The following is a 19,939-nucleotide window of genomic DNA, read 5'->3' as shown; positions in this document are numbered from 1 at the left end:
AGCTGGCGAGCGGGTCGGCCACACGGTCCCCGCCCGAGCCCTTTCACCCGAAAGGAATGTGGGCGCGCGCGCTGGACTCCGGCTCCGCTTGGAACGCGGGCCCGGGCGCCGCTCGCCCAGCGCGCCGGCCTCGGGGGCGGCTCCCTCGCGCCTCCCCCCACCGCGCGCCCCGGCCGCTGGGAGAGGCGAGGCGAGGAGGAGGCGGCTGGAGGGGGCGGGCGAGGGACGCGGGACTGAGGGGAGGTCGGGGGCGGGGAGCAGCAGGCGGCGGGCCCCGGGAAGAAAAGAACATGGCTTCTGCGGCGGGCAGCGCCGAGCGCCGCTCGGGGCGAAGGCGCGCCGGGCGCCAGTGACCGCGATGGTGAACTCCAGCCGCGTGCAGCCGCAGCCGCCCGGGGACGCGAAGCAGCCGCCCGCGCCCCGAGCGGCGGGCCCGGGCCGGCTGATGGCGGGCGGCGCGGCCGTGGGAGCCGGCCTGGCGGCCCCCGGCGGCCTCCGCGAGCAGAGGGGCCTGGAGATCGAGATGGAGCGCATCCGGCAGGCGGCCGCGCGGGACCCCCCGGCCGGAGCCTCGGCCTCCCCGTCTCCTCCGCTCTCGTCGTGCTCACGGCAGGCATGGAGCCGCGACAACCCAGGCTTCGAGGCGGAGGAAGACGAGGAGGAAGAGGAGGTGGAAGGGGAAGAAGGGGGAATGGTGGTGGAGATGGACGTGGAGTGGCGCCCGGGCAGCCGGAGGTCGGCCGCCTCCTCAGCCGTGAGCTCCGGGGGCGCCCGGGGCCGGGGACTTGGGGGCTACCATGGCGCGGGCCACCCGAGCGGGAGGCGGCGCCGGCGAGAGGACCGGAGCCCCCCGAACCCCAGCCCGGCGGGCGGCGGGGACCCGCTGCATCGCCACCTCCCCATGGACGGGCAGCCTCCGCGAGTGGCCTGGGCGGAGAGGCTGGTTCGCGGGCTGCGAGGTAAGAGCGCGACTGGCTGCGGCTGATGCTCCCACCTGGCGGGCGGGAGCCATCGCCTGCTGGGGCTGCTTTTGGGGCTCCACTTGCATCCCCACCTCCCTTGGAAACACATTCTCCACTTCTGCTAATTCTGCTCTGTTTCCGGTACCCAGCGCCGAATTCCGCGGTTCCCTTCCCGGTGCAAATTTATTGGATACCTCCTTCTTCCAGGAGGAAAAAGAAATGTCTGGAAATAAGTGAAAGCCATACATTAAAGTGAAAGGATACGTCTGAGGATTTTTTTTTTAATTGTAGAGGGAAAATGAATAGTAGACCTAATGGTGGTTATACTGTATACTTGCTAATTTCCCTAAATTAGAAGCGAAGTTCTGTATTGGTACCCACAGATCTCGATCCCTCATTGCTCTTCATCCCGTTCTCGAAAGGGTAACAGCCCAGACTTCTCCAAGTTGTGGGAGGAGTGTCATTGGGTTGTCATTGATGTTGTTTTGATGTGTGTGGTTGTTTCTGGGAGTGGTGCTGTTGAGAACACCGCGAATAGAATAAAATAATATCTTTGAAAACAGTTATTTGGCCATTTCTAATTCTAGGCATTTTCCTAAAGCAGTTGTAAAAAAAGTTACATTGTTTTAAAAAAAAACTTGGAAGTATGTTTTTAAATAACTAAATTAATGTTCTTTGAACTTGCAACCAAACAGTGAAGTCATCAGATACCAGCTGTTTGTAAATGTGTTGGTTCAGTGCACCCAACTCGCCAAAAGACAGGAAAGGAATTTTCAAACTTGCCAGTGTCTATTAAAAGGACACAAATTTTCCAAGAGCAGATGGGGATCCTTTTTTTGCAAAGTTTTGTCAGAGGCATCCTTGGAAAAAGAGTTGCATTTGTTCTTACCATCCAAATTATTTTAATCTCCACTTTTAAGAGTTTCCATTCTCCCTTCTTTTGAAAATTTCCCTTCCCTTCTCTAATCTTTCTGTCAGTTTTGAAAATCTTGCACAAGAAAACCACCCAGGTGTTTTCATAACAACATGATTAAGATCAAGTCAGAGCTACATATAGACTCCCAGTTCTACCACGCATTGGCTGCATGACCTTGAGCAAATTGCTAAACCTCTCTGATCCCCAACTTTTGCATTTATTTTTTAAAATAAATAATCCTAATATTTAATTCTTGACTTTGGAGAATTAAATGAGATGAGATGTGTAAAATGTATAACAAGTCTTTCCCATTTTGTGAGTACTTCATAAATTAAATCAGAAATTCTAAAATGTACATTTTTGCTACTTCTTTTACATTAGTGCTTTTGCTAGTTAATTTGATTCAGAGCATGGTAGAAAATGAAAGATCCTTTTTTAATAACCTGTGTGATTACTGAAAAACTAATACTTTTTAAGGTTCAAATCTGTATTCAAGCAAATTATATACAGTCGACCCTTGAACAAGCAGGAGGTTGGGGGAACTGACCTCTTATAACTACAGTCAGTCCTCCACATGTGCCAATTCCCAACCGCAGAGTTGACCCTTGAATAACTGGGTTTTGGACTACATGGGTCAATTGAAAAAAATCCCAGAATAAGTGGACCTGCTCAGTTCAAATCCATGTTGTTCAAGGGTCAACTGTGTTATTTTACATTGTTTTAAATGTACTTTTAAAAATATTAACTGAAGTGAGAATAAAGTTTCTTATAAGTTAATATGTAATAGTAAATCATGATCCTTTTAACTCAAGTAAGCATTTGATAACACATTTAACCTTCTTTGAATAAACTAATGGAATATAATAAAATATATATCTATTTATATGAGTGTATATATGAGTTCTTTTAAACAAAACTTTCAGAAAATTTACAATGAATAAGCTCATATTTAAATCATATCTTACCAATCAATGGTCTAATTAGTAGGAGAGCAGGCTCAAAAAAATCTTATAGAAAAATTTAGGATAAATGTTATTTTATGAAGAACTATAACTGGCATTCTTGTCACTTGTTAAATAAATGACATTTGTTAAATACTTAGCGCCTACTGTGAAACTAATACTCTGCTAGGTGCTACAAAAAAAAAAATAAACTAAAATAGCATATTACCATTTTCCTATACACAAACGCAGAAAAGTAAAATAAATAACCATGAATGAGTTGTGATTTATTTTTCTTTCCCTCTTGGGATACCAATGAAAAAAATCTCATATGCATTATGTAAGTAGTGCCCTAGGATCAGAACAGAAAGTAGCCTTCAATTTCTAAAGGTAGGAGAGATTACTCAAGTTTGGAGTGATCAGGAGCTTCCCTGGAGGTCTCCTGTCTTTGTGACTTTAGACAACTCACTCAAGCTTCCTGGGCCTCAGGTGCTTGTTCATAAAATGGAAGAGTTTGCCCGGCCAGCGTGGCTCAGTGGTTGAGCGTCAACCTATAAACCAGGAGGTCATGGTTCGATTCCCAGTCAGGGCACATGCCTGGGTTGTGGGCATAATCCCCAGTGTAGGGCGTGCAGGAGGCAGTCGATCAATGATTCTCTGTCATTATTGATGTTTCTGTCACTCTCTCCCTCTCCCTTCTTCTCTGAAATCAATAAAAACATATTTTAATAAAATGGAAGAGTTCAGCCTTTTAGCTTCAACATACCCTTGTGTTGTTTAATGACATGAATCCAAGATGGGCAACAAATGGTCATTTTCCCTCCTTGAACAGTAGCTAGATCTATCTTCTTAGCAGAAGTAATATAGTAAAGAAGACATGTTTAAGGCCTGGCTCTGGGAAGCATTGTGTCTAACTAAGGAATTAAGAATTTATCTCTTAATATTCAGAAGTAGTTGAAAGTTTCTGAGCAAGAACAGAACTTGCTGCAAAGGACTGTGAGTCAGGCAGTGCGCTGTGTAGGAGAGCTTTCAGAGGGAGACAGGAAGACAGGGGGACCGGGTAAGAGGCAGCCAGTGCTAAAGAGGTGCTGAAGGCCTGGGCCAAAGGAAGTGAAGGATGGCTGAAAAATTTAAAGACTGCCCCAAACTTAAAGGTACCCCCAATGATATTGTTTTCTTTCATCTTAGCAAACGCTTTTTCAGTGCAAAGATACAATTTGATACTCTACACGAACTATCCATTTTTCTGAATTTCCAAAGTTGAATGTGTTTTTTGGGTGAATTTATGTATCAACTTGTTAAAAGTCATTTTCTGCTTATTATTTTAGAGATCTACTGGTATGCTTTTTATTTTTTTGAGAAATCACAAAGTACTAGCTGTATTGGTCAGGGCAGGCTAAGCTGCTATAACAAGTAATACCTCCTTTCCCATTCACTATGTTGTCACACCACTATTCATTTCCAGAACTTTTTCATCATCCCAAACAGAAACTCTACCCATCTATACTAATAAAAGAGTAATATGCTAATTAGACCTGATAGACGGGACATCTTCTGGTTGTCCGGTCCTCCTTCCGGACAAAGCCAAGGTGGTGGGAGCCGAGGCAGAGGCGGTTAGGGGCGATCAGTCCAGCAGGGGAGCAGTTAGGGGCAATCAGGCCAGCAGGGGAGGGCAGTTAGGGGCGATCAGGCCAGCAGGGGAGGGCAGTTAGGGACAATCAGACCGGCAGACAGAGGCGGTTAGGGGCGATCAGGCAGGCAGGCAGAGGGGTTAGGGGCGATTAAGCAGGCATGCAGGTGAGCAGTTAGGAGCCAGCAGTCCTGGATTGCAAGAGGGATGTCCCAGATTGGAGAGGGTGCAGGCTGGGCTGAGGGGGGACCCCCTCCCCCCCCCCCCCCGCCAAATGCATGAATTTCATGCACTGGGCCTCTAGTTAAGCAGTAACTCCCCATCTTCCCTCCTCCCTGCCCCTGCTAATCTCTATTCTACTTATTCTGCTTTCTGTCTCTGAATTTCAGTGTTCAGGTTTTGGTGGAAACATACAGTGCTTGTCCTTTCATGTCTGGCTTGTTCCTTCAGTATAATGCTTTGAAGGTTTACCCATGTTGTAGCATGTATCCGAACTTCATTCCTTTTGATATCTAAATAATATTCCATTGTATGTACCATGCTTTGTTTATCTATTCATCAGTTAATGCACACTTTAGTTGTTTTCATCTTTTGGCTATTGTGATTTTCTCTTTATTTTAATCCAAACCTCACTTCATCACTTTGTCCTTTTCCCTTTTTATTTGCATATATGAGATTTTGTATTTTCATTGCTGTGAGTATTATTTTCGCCAGGAGGGTTGCTACTCTGTGATAAAGTTATGCTAGTAACAGAATTTATGCAGCCAACAAACATTTATGAAGAGTCTCCTTTGTGCTTGGTACTAAGGATACCGAGATGAATAATACAATAATCCAACTCGCAAGGAGCTCTGAGTTTAGTAAGGGAAACAGAGATGTAAGTAAATAGTTGCAGTGCCAGGTCCCAGATATGAGAGGGATGCAAAGAGAAGAGGGCCAGCTCAACCCAGAAAGGACAGAGGAGGCGAAACAAGTTACACGTTATGTTTCGAAAGAAGGGGGATGGGACGGACAAGAGACAGGTAGCAGAAGTAAGATCAAGCAAGCCAGAAGCTCTTTGATACTTTTTCTTGTGGACAGTTAGAGCCAGTGGGGGCTTCAGGCAAGGGGCTGATAGGATCACATGTCAATCTAAAGGTGATTCTAGCAAGAATGTAGAGAATAGGGTAAAGTGGATAGCACTGGTTGCTGGGAGAATAGGTAAGGAGTGGTCTAACCAAGAGGGGTGATATAAGGTATAACAAGGGCATGTGAACTGGATGGAAGGAAGTTAAATTAAATGGACAGAAACCATCAGAATTATGAACCACCTCCCTATGAGGGTTAAGAAAAGAGCCTTTTCTAGAGTGAAACCCATGTTCATGCTTGGTATCTTTAACCTAAACAGGTCAAATAGGTTTCTAGAAAAAGAAAGAAAAATCTCAGAGTGAGGTATGTGAGTATGAGTTGTCTGTGGAATATGCAGCTCAGAACTGGTAGGTAGCTGTGGTGTATACTTGTCTGCACCTCTGGAGAGGTTCAGGAGCCATTATGATATAAGGCAGCAACTGACTATTTGAAAAATGGACCAATCGAATACAAAGTCACTTCTCTTTCTAAAGGTGTCCCCACAATTCCAATGAATATTAGGGAGGATTGTATTTATCTTTCTAAACAAGGCCCACATGAGCACAAAAATAGGATTCTTTTATGATATAAACTAGAGACCCGATGCATGAAAATTCATGCAAGAGTAGGCCTTCCTTCCCCTGGCTGCCAGCACTGGCTTCCCTCTGGCACCCGGGACCCGGGCTTCCCTCCACCAGCCGCCAACAGGTACCCGGGACCTGGGCTGGCTTCCCTCGGGCCGCCCGCAGGCACCTGGGACCCGGCTGGCTTCCCTTGGGCCGCCCACAGGCACCCGGGACCTGGACTGGCTTCCCTCGGGCCACCCACAGGCACCTGGGACCCGGGCTGACTTCTCCGGGCCGCCCGCAGGCACCTGGGACCCGGCTGGCTTCCTTCCAGCCCTAGCTTCGTCAGGAAGGACGTCCAGAATGACGTCCAGAAGACATCCAGTCTAATTAGCATATTACCCTTTTATTATTATAGACTAGAGGCCCAGTGCATGAAATTCATGCACGGGGGTGGGGGGTGTCCCTCAGCCTGACCTGCACCCTCTCTAATCCGGGAGCCCTCAGGGGATGTCCTGCTGACGGCTTAGGCCCATTCCCCTTGGTTCTCTGCTCTCTGCGGGGCCTGCCTGCTTCACACCATGGCAACTGCCAAGCAGGCCATGCTGGGAGCTGCCTCCTCCCTGCTGTCAGTCTCCACGGAGGCAATGTGGTTAATTTGCATACTCACTCCTGATTGGCTGGTGGGCATCATGAAGTGACGGTCAATTTGCATGTTTCTTTTATTAATGTAGATGCCATGAGCATTTTCAGACTATTCAGAATAAACTCAAAGTCCATACAGATTTGGGTCTTTACACTACTCTGACATCTAGGCATCAGAAGGAGGACATTTTATAGATAAACCTGTTTCTGAAGCATAGACAGGCCTCTCCCAACCACTACATGCTTTACACATATTTCTCTTTCCCAGAGCAACCTCGCAAAGAAGTACTGTTCCCCCATTTTCAGCTGAGGAATTTGGAGGCTCATGACATTAGGGAAGGTCTCAGCTCATAAGTGGCTGAGCCCTCATTTGAATACAATGCTGACTCCAGATCCCTACATTGTACCGTGTCATAATCAGAAAAGTCATCAGGTTTGGTGTATTTCAAACGGGACAGGGTTAATGTGAGGCAAAAGATCCACACTAAATCTTTCCACCATGGAACTGAAATATTTACAGATGAAATGATATGAAAGCTGGGATTAGGTTTAATAGAGAGGAATGGGTGAGGATTTAGAACAGGGGTGGGGATCGCCAGCCCGTGGGCCATACAAAGCTGGCAAAACCATTTGTTCTGGCCCTGCCAGGGCATTAGAGGTGAAATAATTAAATGTTTGACCAAATATAGCAGGCTAATTTTTAAGTTGATCATTTTGTATGACTGGAGAATGTTGTTATAAATATCCAAATGGCCCTTGGCAGAAAGAAAGTTCCCCACCCCTGGTATAGATGAATCAAGATTGGTGTTGAGTTGTTAATAGTTGAAGCTGGGTGAGCGATACATTAGAGTTCATTAGATCATTCTCGCTGATATTTTATATATACTGAAAGATAAAAAGAGTTTGGAAGTATTTGGATAAAATAAATGCAAAGATGGCATTTTTTCCAAAATCAGTTGTTTATGTTTGGCACATCTTTTGTGTTTTGGATGATCTATGTCTGAGTTCCTCTATATTCATATCAATGACACTGCACCAGGAAATAGACACTGTCTGGATGATGTGCTCCGACTTAACTCAGCACCCTCTTAAACACAAAGGGAGCAGGATATTGCCCACCCCTCATATCACGCTCTCCCTAACAGCTGCAGACACCTTATGTCCTGGCCACGAGTGCCTGGAGTGCTGGGCAGGCACTCCCTCCACAACGGGGACAGTTGTGGGAAAAGACAACAGTTGAGTTTGAAGAATGCTGCCATTTTGGATGGGAACTCCAAGCTTAACCATTCTTACTCTGTTAGCTCTGTAAACATGGGAAGTAGGTGGCAACAGCACAGCCATTTTTTTTCCTATTTGTGGATGCAGCTGTTTCTCATCCGTCAGAATGTAAAGAGGTCCCTGTACCCTGAGACAGACCCAACTTGCACATCCAGTGGGGAAATTCGATGAAATTTTTAAACCAATAAATATTTGAGGAGCTAGAGTCATTTATGAAAAGTAAATGCATAAAAGGATATTATATAAAAGCATACTCAGTAAATAAAGGGACTTTTTTTTCTTTTCATTTGAAATGTTTCATCTAAGGGCTAGAGCATTTCATTGCCATAGAGCATTGCAAGTTTCCTTTGAATAAAATTTGAAAGGAGTTTGGTTTTTCTATTTGTAGGTCAAGCGGTACCATTTGTAAATATTAAGAACCATGATTGTTCCTTAATGTGTAATTGTTTATAAACCACAGGAAAGAGTGAAATCACTGCCCCAGTGAGGCCAGGCAACAATCTTTCCTGCTGATAAAGAGACTGACAGTCTCTACTTATGTGTATATCTTAGGCCTGGCCTTCCAAGGAAATATACCCGAAGAAATGGTGTGGTTGTGTCCAGGGCTACTGCGCCTAACGTTTGGCTGCCTCTGTGTTATTCCGAGTTGTAATTTTCCATGTCATATAAATTTGTAATAATTCTTTAATATGATAGTTTCAGTGAACAAACATTCTGCTTGCTGCATTTCTTCTGAGTGAGTAATTCCCTGACAACTACAGATCTTGGCAGAAGCAAACCTGGTCATAAGTTATGCTCCACTTTCAGTGTGGTGAAATCTATGATGCGTAACACAGTGTCTTTGAATTCAGACGCTGATTTTCCTAAAGGAAATTTGGGGGGAAAAAATGAAAGGAAATGAAATACTCAAATTTAGGAGCAGAACTAATGTATTATTACAAGACTTAAGAATACATAAACACCAGTGATGAAGTCATTTCTTCGAAGTGGAAGGCCATGTGCTATTTGTCCTCTGTTCTCTGCATGGCTGGCTTGTGGTTTAAGTAGCTCTGTGAACCCCAGTGATGGAAGGGGTTAAAGTCTGTGGGATAAAAGTGTAAGGCAACCAGGGCACCAGGCTGGCTTCCATTAACAGCCAACCCAATCTAACTGAAAGGATTGGGAAGTCTGTCTTTTTTGGAAAACATTAAGGCTCTTCCGAGTAACCAGCAATGTGACTTGACCACACTGTTCATTAATGGGGGTTTGGACGGCCACCACGGCTGTCTGCCAGCCCCAAATTGCGGTAACTCTCTCCAGCAAGCTCGCAGAGGTTATGTCATCTTTGCTCAGCCGGCCCAACACTTTTTCCATCTGCAAAAATATGGAACACGGTTGCTGACTTTACTCTCCAAAGAGAGAAGTCGGCTAAGTTGTTGCTTTTTATTTAAAGAGTATATGTTAATTGGCGCTTTAAAAATCTGTTACACTAAGCATGTTTAGTGTAATCAGTCGCTACAGTTTCTTAAAAGGACAAAGGGCAGAAGGCGGAGATTTTAGGCCAGTGTGTTAGAAGCTTGATAGATGTTCCAATAGGGCAATGATGCTCTAACCAGGACTTCTTTTCCTCAGGGGTGACTTAAGAGGTATCATTTGCAATGTAGTTTCCTCATGTACTTAGTAATAGGATAATTACCATATAGGAAGATCTGATGTGTATGCACAGTGATTTAATCTCTCTTGTAGGCTGCCCTCATTTCCTGTTCTCTTGCTAAATTTTTACTAAGGTACTCCTGCTAAAACAATTTCCCAGTTACATTCAGAGCATGCTAGAATCTCCCTTAAAGGTTATACAATCTATTTTATGTTTTTCCTTTGCCATTCATAAGGTTAAAAAAAAAAAAAGACATCTTTTATTATTATTTTAAAGGTCTCTGGGGAACAAGACTTATGGAGGAAAGCAACACGAACCGAGAGAAATACCTGAAAAGTGTTTTGCGGGAGCTGGCCACATACCTCCTTTTTCTCATAGTCCTGTGCATCCGTAAGTAGAACATTTCCTTCCAGTAAAGGAAAAGGTTTGGAAGTATTTGACCCGTCAAAATCATAATTAAAAGGAATCGTTTATGCACCACAAGGGTTAATTTAGAAGGTCTCTGCTCTGTTTTAAATTCCAATTTAGAATTTGGTAAAACTCTCTTCTCTGGTAAACATTAATTAAAATTCAGCATTATCTGATTGTCCAGTTCATTGCCAGTTGTGACCATTTTCACTCTGAGATGCAAGTGGTAACCTGCCACCATACCAAGAAACTAAGTAAAAGGTTTTTTTGCATTAGATTTCTTAACAATAATTAGCAAAATGACTTCCCAAATGTAACTTTCAGAAAATACAAATAACGTCACCTAATATTGCTTTTATGGATATATGTAATATAGTCCCTTTCTTTCATATTTAGATGTGTGGTGTGAATGCCTTCATTCTTCAGTAATCACCAGATTTTTACTCTGCAGGAAACTTACTACAGACCGATCTCTTTATTTTTTTTCTCTTCTTTCAATATGTCCCTGCATCCTCTGGGAGGGAAGGAGAGGGAAGTCTTAGCCAGAAATGAGTCTTAGAAACCATTTGCCTCAAAGTGCCGGTCAATGGATTTATCCTTTGAGTTTAAAGGGTGTTGGGTGATAGAGTTCTGTAGTGTCCCTTCTAAAGCCCTTTATGAGAACAGATAAGGAAGCGGATTTGTGACCACCAGAACCTCTTGCTATACTCCTCCAGAAAGAGTTCATTCTTATAGTGTACACTTGGAAATGCTTAAAAATTCATACCAACCTTAGAAAGAGTCCCCTTCTATGTAAATGGAAAGAATAAAAATGTAATCACTACTTTGATAATGCCATTCTTATTACATTAAAATTGACCTTCTTAAATGTAATTGACTAAGTGCTGAAAGCTTCCTTAAAAACTATTTTTATTTACTAGATTTAAAAAAATAAAAAGATTTGTAAGTTGAACATAAAGGTTAAAGAAACACCACAATTTCAATATTTATAATTTTAAGAAATTAAATATTGATTGATTTCATATCTCCACACCGGTTCTTACTAATACTAGTAAGCTCTTATTGAGCTTTAGCAGGGTGTGACTTCTTACATTTTCTGAAACTTTGCCTATACAACTGGGAATTTAAGAAAAAATAAGTTATTTAAGCTAAAAAATATGTCTATATGAACAATATTCATCTAATCCATCTTCTTGTTTTTTTCTTACTAATTATCAGTTATTTGTTAGGAAAGAGTTTCTCATTACTATTTTTAATCTTTATTGTTGAAAATATTACATATGTCCCCTTTTTCCCCATTTACCCCCGTATAGCCCACCCCCAACCCCCCACCCCAGGCCTTCACCACCCTATTGTCTGTGTCCATGGGTTATGCATATATGCATACAAGATCTTTGTTTGATCTCTTCCCACCCACCCACCCACCCACCCCCACCTTCCCTCTGAGATTCCACAGTCTGTTCCATGCTTCTATATCTCTAGATCTATTTTGTTCAACCCTTTATTTTGTTCATTAGATTCCACATATGAGTGAGATCATGCGATACTTGTCTTTCTCTGACTCTCTTATTTCACTTAGCACAATACTCTCCAGGTCCCCCCATGCTGTCTCAAAGGGTAAGAGATTCTTCTTTTTTACTGCTGCATAGTATTCCATGGTATAAATGTACCACAGCTTTTTTATGCATTCATCTACTAATGGGCACTTGGGCTATTTTCAGATCTTAGCTATTGTGAATTGTGCTGCTATGAACATTGGAGTGCATACATTCTTTCTGATTGGTGCTTCAAGTTTCTTAGATATATTCCTAGAAGTGGGATCACTGGGTCAAATGGCAGTTTCATATTTAATTTTTCGAGGAAACTCCATACTGTTTTCCATAAAGGCTGCACCAGTCTGCATTCCCACCAGCACTGTACTAGGGTTCACTTTTTTCCACACCCTCGCCAGGACTTGTTATTTGTTGATTTGTTGACGGTAGCCATTCTGACAAGTGTGAGGTCATAGCTCATTGTTTTAATTTGTATCTCTCTGATGATCAGTGACTTTGACTATTTTTTCATATGTCTCATGACCATCTGTATGTGAACTTCGAAGAAGTGTCTATTTAGGTCCTTTGATCATTTTTTAATTGGATTGTTTGTCTTCCTTTTGATAAGTTGTATGAGTTCCTTATGTATTTTGAATATTAACCCTTTATCAGATGTATCACTGTCAAATATGGTCTCCCATACAGTGGGCTCCCTTTTTGTTTTGTTGATGGCTTATTTTGCTGTGGAAAAGTTTTTTATTTTGATGTAGTTCCATTTGTTTCTCTCTCTCTCTCTTTCTCTCTCTCTTTCTCTCTCTAGTTCTTCTCATACAGCAGTCCCTTTAGCATTTCTTGCAGTGCTGGTTTGGTGGTGACAAACTCCTTTACCACTACCCCCCCCCTTTTTTTTCTGGGAAGCTCTTTATTTCACCATCTATTTTGAATGATATCCTTGCTGGATATCATAATCCTGGTTTCAGATTCTTGCTTTTCATTATCTTGAATGCTTCATGGCATTCCCTTCTGGCCTATAGAGTTTCTGATGAAAAATCAGCTAACAGCCTTATAGGAGCTCCTTTGTAGGTAACAAATTGCTTTTCTCTTGCTGCCTTTAAGAGTCTCTCTTTGTCTTTAATTTTGGGCATTTTAATTATGATGTGTCTGGGCATGAGCCTGTTTGGGTTCTTCTTGCTTGGGACTCTCTGTACCTCCTGAGCTTGCATGACTTTGCATATGCATGAGATCATGTGATGTTTGTCTTTCTCTGACTCACTTATTTCGCTTAGCATAATACTCTCCAGGTCCCTCCAGGTTAGGGAAGTTTTCTGCCATTATTTCTTCAAACATGTTCTCTATCCCTTGCTCACTTTCTTCCCCTTCTGGCACACCTATTATATTTCATGTTATCCCACAGCTCCCTTATACTGTCCTGTTTTTTAATCGTTCTTTATTTTTGGTTCTCTGATTGAGTGATTTTTTTCTACCCTGTCTTCTAATTCACTGATCCAACCTTCAGCTTCCCCTAATCTGTGTATTCCTTCCACTGTGTTCTTTATTAGTGCTATGTCATTCTTCATAGTTACTATATTTTTTCTCAAGCTGTTGAGCATCTTTGCCATCATTATTTTGAACACTATGTCTTATAATTGTCTTATCTCCATTTCATTTATCTCTTCTTCTGGAGAATTCTCTTGTTCTTTCATTTGGGGCTGTTCTTCTTGTCTGTCAATTTTCGCTGTTTGGGTCTTAGTCTGTGTATTGGGTAAATCTGCTACAACTCCCAATCTCTAGTGCAGGATAATGTCAAACACTGTTTGTGACTGGCTCTGAGTACTCTGTTTGGAGATATCAGCAATCCATAGCTTGTGGCTCCCTCTGCTGGGGCTGTATTCCTTTGGAAAGGATCAAGATGTGCACCAGCATCTGCTTTTCCTAGCCCCAGGCCTCGGATTACATCACGCAAAAACTCAAATCCTCCAGAAACCCTGCCTGTAGTCCCATTGACACTTAGGTTTTATTAGCCTCAGGCTATTGACCACAAGGTGGGGCAAGAGGTCTTCCAACAGGGTGGGGCAACAGCCTTTCTCCCAGGCAAATATTGCCTGGCTAGCAAAGGCTCACTGGAGAAAGCTGTCCTCTGCAGAGTGAGAGAGTGACTCAGCATAGGAAACTGGGGTGGCTGCCCTCTGAGCTTCAAGTCCAGAGCCCCCAAACCTGGCTTCTGCTCACACAGCTCCAGTCCACTCTGCCCTCCCTCTTCCAGAGCCCAAGGCGAGTGGCTGCACACGAAATTTTGTATGTTGTCCTTTAAGAGGGTGCCTGCATTTCCATCCATCTCTCACTGGCAGATAGCAACCCTGCTGCTTTTCACAGTCAGATGGTATGTGGGTACCTTTCTCAGTTCTGATGCTCTGGGCTGGGGAGCCCAGCTTCGGGTTTAGACCCCAGAGTTCTCAGTGGGAACCCCCCACAGCTGAGCTATCCCTCCAGAACTTCAGCTGCTCTCTGTGGGAGCCCAGCCAGCTCCTTTGTGCCTCTGCCCTCCCTACCAGTCTCTGTGCAGTCTCCACTTTTCTTCCTTGGTTATCAGGATTCTCTCCAGCTACTCTTCAGTTGATTTATCAGGGTGGCTTTTCTGTATTTTAGTTGGTTGGTCAGTTTTTGGTTTTTGTGAAGGTTTTTGTGTTTGGTTTGGGGGTTTCTGTGTGTTTTGTTTTTAGCTTAAAACAACAGAAATTTGTTCTTTCACAGATCTGGAGGCTAGAGGTCCAAATCAAAGTGCCTGCACCATCCTCCCTCTGAGACCTGTAAGGGAATCCCTCCGTGCCTCGATAGTTTGTGGACAATCCTTGTTGTCCTTGGCATGTAGCTTCATCACTCCAGTTCTCCATCGTCAGGGGGCCAGCTCACTGTGTCTCTGTTTCTTCACATGGCCAACTCCTTATAAGGACATCTGCCTGGGGGAGTCTTCATTTTAGGGATTTACTGATGTTCCCTTTCATAACCTACCACATTACTAATTTTTGTAAATGTTCCATGAATATTTGAAAAAGACTATGTGATCTCCTTTGGTGCAGTATAAGGTTTGATGTACATTAAATTACATTTTCAATGAAAATCCCTAATATCCCAGGATAATTTTTGTCTACTTTCTCTATCAAAGATTGATAGGATATAAATTTAAGTTTCCAACTACAGTTGTAGTTTTGGTATTTCCCTTTATAGTACTAGAAGGTATGGCTCTATATATCTTGATGTTGTTATTCAATACATAAAAGGTTATTACAGTTAAATTATTGTACATGGTATTATTTATAAAATAACTTGTTTATTTAACTCAATACTCACTTTATTATCTTCTTTGTCAGATGATTATGCCACTTACAAATTTTTTAAAAGTATTTTATTCCTAATATATGTCTAATACATATTATCTCATTCCTTTATTTTTCAGTTCATTTTGAGTGTGTCTCATGAAAATTCTAGAGATGTAATTTTTAAAAATTTTATAGCCAATATTTCATAAGACTTTGTCATCTAGTGAGTTTAACCTCTTCACATTTCATGCTTTTGTCAGCTTTTTGTCATCTCTTTTTTTCCCTCTCTTTTTATGCTTTCCTGTTATTTCCCTTTTGGAAATTTTTTCTTTGCTTTTTATTCTAATGATTTGGAGTTCGTTCAGTACGATTACCTTTATTTGCTTTAGTATTTGAGCTTATATTTTTCACAATATTAAGAATAATATAATATCTACTGCCTATTTGAAATGAGAGCATATTTTTAAAACAGTTTTGGTTCATTTACATGCTGATTAGTTGGTGATGCTATGATGATATTTTTTATTCTGGCTTACTTTATGGAAATAGAACTTGGGAGTTAAGACAAGGACTAAGTAGCAGAAGAAATATATGCACATAGGATATATATGTGTCCTTTACATTATATTTTTTAATATTCTCCTTTCCTTTCTAGTCCTCATTTAAGGTTACCTATTTTATGCTGTAATTTTTTTTCTTCACAATTTAGTTAATTTAAAGAGTGAATGTTGCCTTCCAAATGGGCTTTCTTCATCAGGGACTGAAAGGAGAAATGATAAAACAGTCTTATATTTCTACTGCATTTGATAGTATGCAAAATGTCTTTATATACATTTCTCCAGTTGAACTACGCAAAAGCTCTGGATGTTATAATTCCTATTTTCTAGATAATTAAACTGAAGCTCAGAAAAGTTAAGTAGTTGGCCGAGATCCCAAGACACTGAGACCCACAACATAGAGGCAGACATTCAAGATGAAGCAATGTGAAAACTCAAACCCAAATCATTATGACCTCAAATACAGGGGTCCCTTAGGTGCAGCCTAGATGGACTCATGGTGCAGCTGACTCCTAGACTCTGTGGAGATGTCACTCAAAGATATCCCACAGACCAGACCAGGGCCTGGCATAAGGGAGGCTGATTCCTCCCCTCAAAGCTAGATGGCATTGTTTCTCTGAATGTCCAGCAGAAGGCGCTACATAGGCAAGGGGATCTGTCACTTTCCTTCAGTAAAGCCATTACATTCCATACAGGTCCTCAGAATTTCAAAAGTAAAACCAAAATTGAAAATATAAGAAAATAAAGGAGATATATATATTTTAAATCATTGACTAAAATCTATGTACATATATAACTATACCATTTTTATAAATCAAAAAACTTAAATAATTTGTCAAAATTCTTATATTAGCAACAACAAAAAATCCAGAATTCTTATATTAGCAACAAAATTCTTATATTAGCAACAACAAAAATTCTTATATTAGCAACAAAATTCTTATATTAGCAACAAAATTCTTATATTAGCAACAAAATTCTTATATTAGCAACAACAAAAAATCCAGAATTATCTATATTAATCAATCAATCTAATGCAAATTCCAATTTCAAGTTAATTTAGAAAAATAAACATTTATTTAGTTGACCTTGGGGAGCCTTCACTACTACCCTTTAGCATCATATCAGCTTTGTTCCCTGGATTGACTCTGTTCCACAGAAGGCCTTTGCAGAATTCACTGTACCTTGTCCATCCCTCTGTGGGGCTGGGTAGGCAGTGCTCTGCCCAGGAATCTGTGAGCTCCTCTTCTTTAGGGCAGAGATCACATCCTACTCATCTTCATGCTCAGCACCTTACTCCGTAACTGTGAATGGATTACAAGTCTGCTCCAGTACAGTTTTTGGAAGGCAGCAGTCATGTAACACTTAACGAGGCGTGTTCTTGTCTTAATTAGCAGGTCAGAGGGTGATAGGTGAGGACGCCTAGCTGAGGAAACTGGAAAATGTCCCTCCCCCTCTAGCTACAGACACACGCCATGTGGATTAGGCGTGTTTCCCGCTCCCATGGCCGCTTGACATGGACTCTCAGACCGACACACTTTTGTTTAGATCGCTATTATCCACTCCTCTCTTTTAATAATCTAAATTTTCTATGATGCTCGGGTGGGAAAGGAATTATGTGTGAGAGAGGTTTTACTAAATAGCATTTAATCCCAAATCATTTAAAACAAGGTTTTAAATGCCTTTTATGAAGCCTGAGATTATTATAGAATCAGCTAAGCATTACTCACCTGCTGGGTGTTGAGAACTGTGGTCAAAAGAAGTATAAAATGTGTTTCTTCTGGAAGGTTTTTGTCTGCTGATTATAGAAATTATAGCATATTTCTCCTGCAATCATTAGAGTCCACAATAAGATAGTACTCATTAAAGTGATGACAGTTTTAATAGATATGTTATAACAATCTAATTAAGGAGGATGAATCACTGTTATTGGACATTTAAGTGTCAGCCACTGAATTAGATAATTTTTAGTTATTATTTTTATTTAAGCACCAAAAAATCCTATGGAATAGCTCATTATCCTCATCTTACAGTGAACTTAAGCTCAGAAAGTTTCAGCAACTTGCACAGGTTACATAGCAAGTAAGAGGCACAACCAAGATTCAAACCCATTATAATCTGTGACCTGCTAAGCCTATAAGTTACCCTCCCACCTCCTTCCAGGACTTTTCAGAATGGGCTGGTAAAATCAGCCAGTCCTCGTGGCCGGGATGGAGCTAGAGTTTAGAGGGTTAAGATTTGATAGGTGGGAGCTAGATGTGGCTGTACCTGTCAGGATCCTGAAGGGGCAGAGGTGAAAACCTTGAAGTGGTAACTAAAGAAAGTTTAATGAAGGGACTATTTACAGAGGTGTGGCGGAGTGGTGGAGACCAACAAGGGGAAGTGGGGCACTGAGGAAAGGTTCCCACCTCCAGGCTTGAGGAAAAGGGAGGGAATGGCATGGCATGAACCTGTCTGGCTGTGGGAAAAGAGTATTCCCCAGGAGCCATGGCTGAGCTTTGAGAGTCGCCTGACAGACTTCATCCAGGTGGTGAGGGATGGATAGTAGGGGTGAGGGGAACAAACTCAATGCTCTCTCTCCTCATGCCCCCAAACCTCCTGTTCAGCAAGGGACCCAGTGTGGTACGGTCTATAGAGGTCAGCCTCGGGGCACTCACAGAGCAGGGCAAGAAGAATGGAGAATTGATCTGGGAACAAGCAGAGATGGCCTGCCCGCGTTATTGCGGGAAGAGTCCGCGGCACGTGCACAGCCGTGGACTGAGGAGCTCGGCGTGGCCTCCGCTGGGACCTGTGCAGATGAGCCTCCCAGAAGTACTGAGAGTTGAAGGCGAAGAGGCAGGTTGGAATCCCCAAATGTCAAGTAAAGGCGCCTGATCTTAATTCAGTGCTCAGTACTTAGCCAGTTTTATTTCACATATGTCAGCGTTAGTTTCTTTCTTTTCTAAACCAGGTAACTAGGGAGTACCCTAGAATGACAGGGAAGGAGACGAGGGTGTCTGCCGTCCACCAGGAATGTGGGAATGAGGGCAGATGCCCTCAGGAGCTCATCTGGCTCTCTCTGTGTTCCAGTGACCTACGGGATGATGAGCTCCAGTGTGTACTACTACACTCGCGTAATGTCACAGCTCTTCCTAGACACCCCTGTGTCCAAAACGGAGAAAACTAACTTTAAAACGCTTTCTTCAGTGGAAGACTTCTGGAAGGTATTTACCAATGACTTTGAAAGTACCTCTTTGTCACTGAAAATTGTTCATTTAGTTCGCAAGTTACATTTAGCAGCATTTGCAGGGCCTGCCATGTGGGTTGCTAGAAGTATGTAGCCTCACACCATGCTGAGTGTTTCATATCTTAACGTATTTAATCACCATAGTAACCATACAAGGTAAGTACTAATGTTCCCCAGGTTGTAAATGAATCTCCGTTTGGTTCAGATGAATTCCCCATAGCCAGGGAGTAAGAAACGTGGGCTTTATTCTAGCCGGAAGGACACTTCTTTACCAGGTTTATAATTCATGCAGTCATTCATGATTCAGTAACTATCTGTTGAGTATCTCTTAGGATGTAAGGCCCGTGGTGTAAAATTTAGTTGTTTTTTCTTGCTCTTTTTTTTTTTTTTTTGTGTGTGTGTGTGTGTGTGTGTGTGTGTGTGTGTCTTCGTTGATGATGGCAGGTACCCTCCTAGACCAGTGCCTGCAGGCACATTCTTTCAAAGAGCTCTAACGTAAAATTAAACCCAGCCCTTCCCAAATTGTCACAGATTCCAGCATGGTGGAAGAGGAAGCAAGGAATGATACCATAGGAGAAACATCCAAGTAATCTGGAAGATATGGGGCTCAGAATCTACAAAAATTGTGTGTGAGGGGGCAGTACGGGGTTGGAAAGGAAATGATTATTGCTTCCTGAGGAGATACTTTCTAAAATTCTTATAAAACCCGGGGATCAGAGCTGCTTATTTTAAAGATAGAGGAAACTGGATCACAGGAACCTGTTCATTCTAAAGCCTGAAAATACTTGGCATCCAAAACCACACTTGCATAATATGAATATTTTCCTAGGCAAATCAGTTTATCTCTGTTGATCATCTGATAAGACACTGAGAATGGCTAGATGTCTTTCCAAGAGGCAAACTAACAAGAAACTTCTCACGGATACACAGAATTCAATGATAATAAATGCTAAGCTCTAAAAGCGGGGGTGGGCAGGGTTGGAGAGTTCACCATATGGAAAATGATCCAAACAATTAAAAGATCCACCAGATGGCAGACTGGTAATCAAAACGATAGTCTTTTCCTTCCCAAACAAGTTTTGAAGCATGATGATTAATTATTAACTTTTAATCAGGGAAAGTGAAGTTGATCATGGCTGTGGGTTTATGTAAACAGCTCCCACCACACCCCCCACCTTCCGTCCTAAAGCAAAAATCAGAGTTTTCATTTAGTAAGCACCC

At 42.3% G+C, this 19,939-nt stretch overlaps 1 protein-coding gene across 1 annotated transcript in view; it reads left to right on the top strand.

The window, feature by feature from the left end:
• Positions 1 to 285: 285 nt before the first annotated feature.
• Positions 286 to 19,939, top strand: part of PKD2 (polycystin 2, transient receptor potential cation channel) — a 65,660-nt gene continuing 46,006 nt past the window's right edge. Inside the window, exons 1-3 of the mRNA XM_080684477.1 lie at positions 286 to 959; positions 9,955 to 10,068; positions 18,562 to 18,695. Coding sequence (XP_080540603.1) covers positions 359 to 959; positions 9,955 to 10,068; positions 18,562 to 18,695 — 849 coding nt within the window. The 5' untranslated portion in view covers positions 286 to 358. The remainder of the gene's footprint in view (positions 960 to 9,954; positions 10,069 to 18,561; positions 18,696 to 19,939) is intronic.

Source organism: Plecotus auritus (genome assembly GCF_963455305.1).
Source record: "Plecotus auritus genome assembly, chromosome: 1".
NCBI classification, from domain to species: domain Eukaryota; kingdom Metazoa; phylum Chordata; class Mammalia; order Chiroptera; family Vespertilionidae; genus Plecotus; species Plecotus auritus.
The sequence above is the reverse complement of the archived record's forward strand: the minus strand, read 5'-3'. Positions and strand labels throughout refer to the sequence as shown.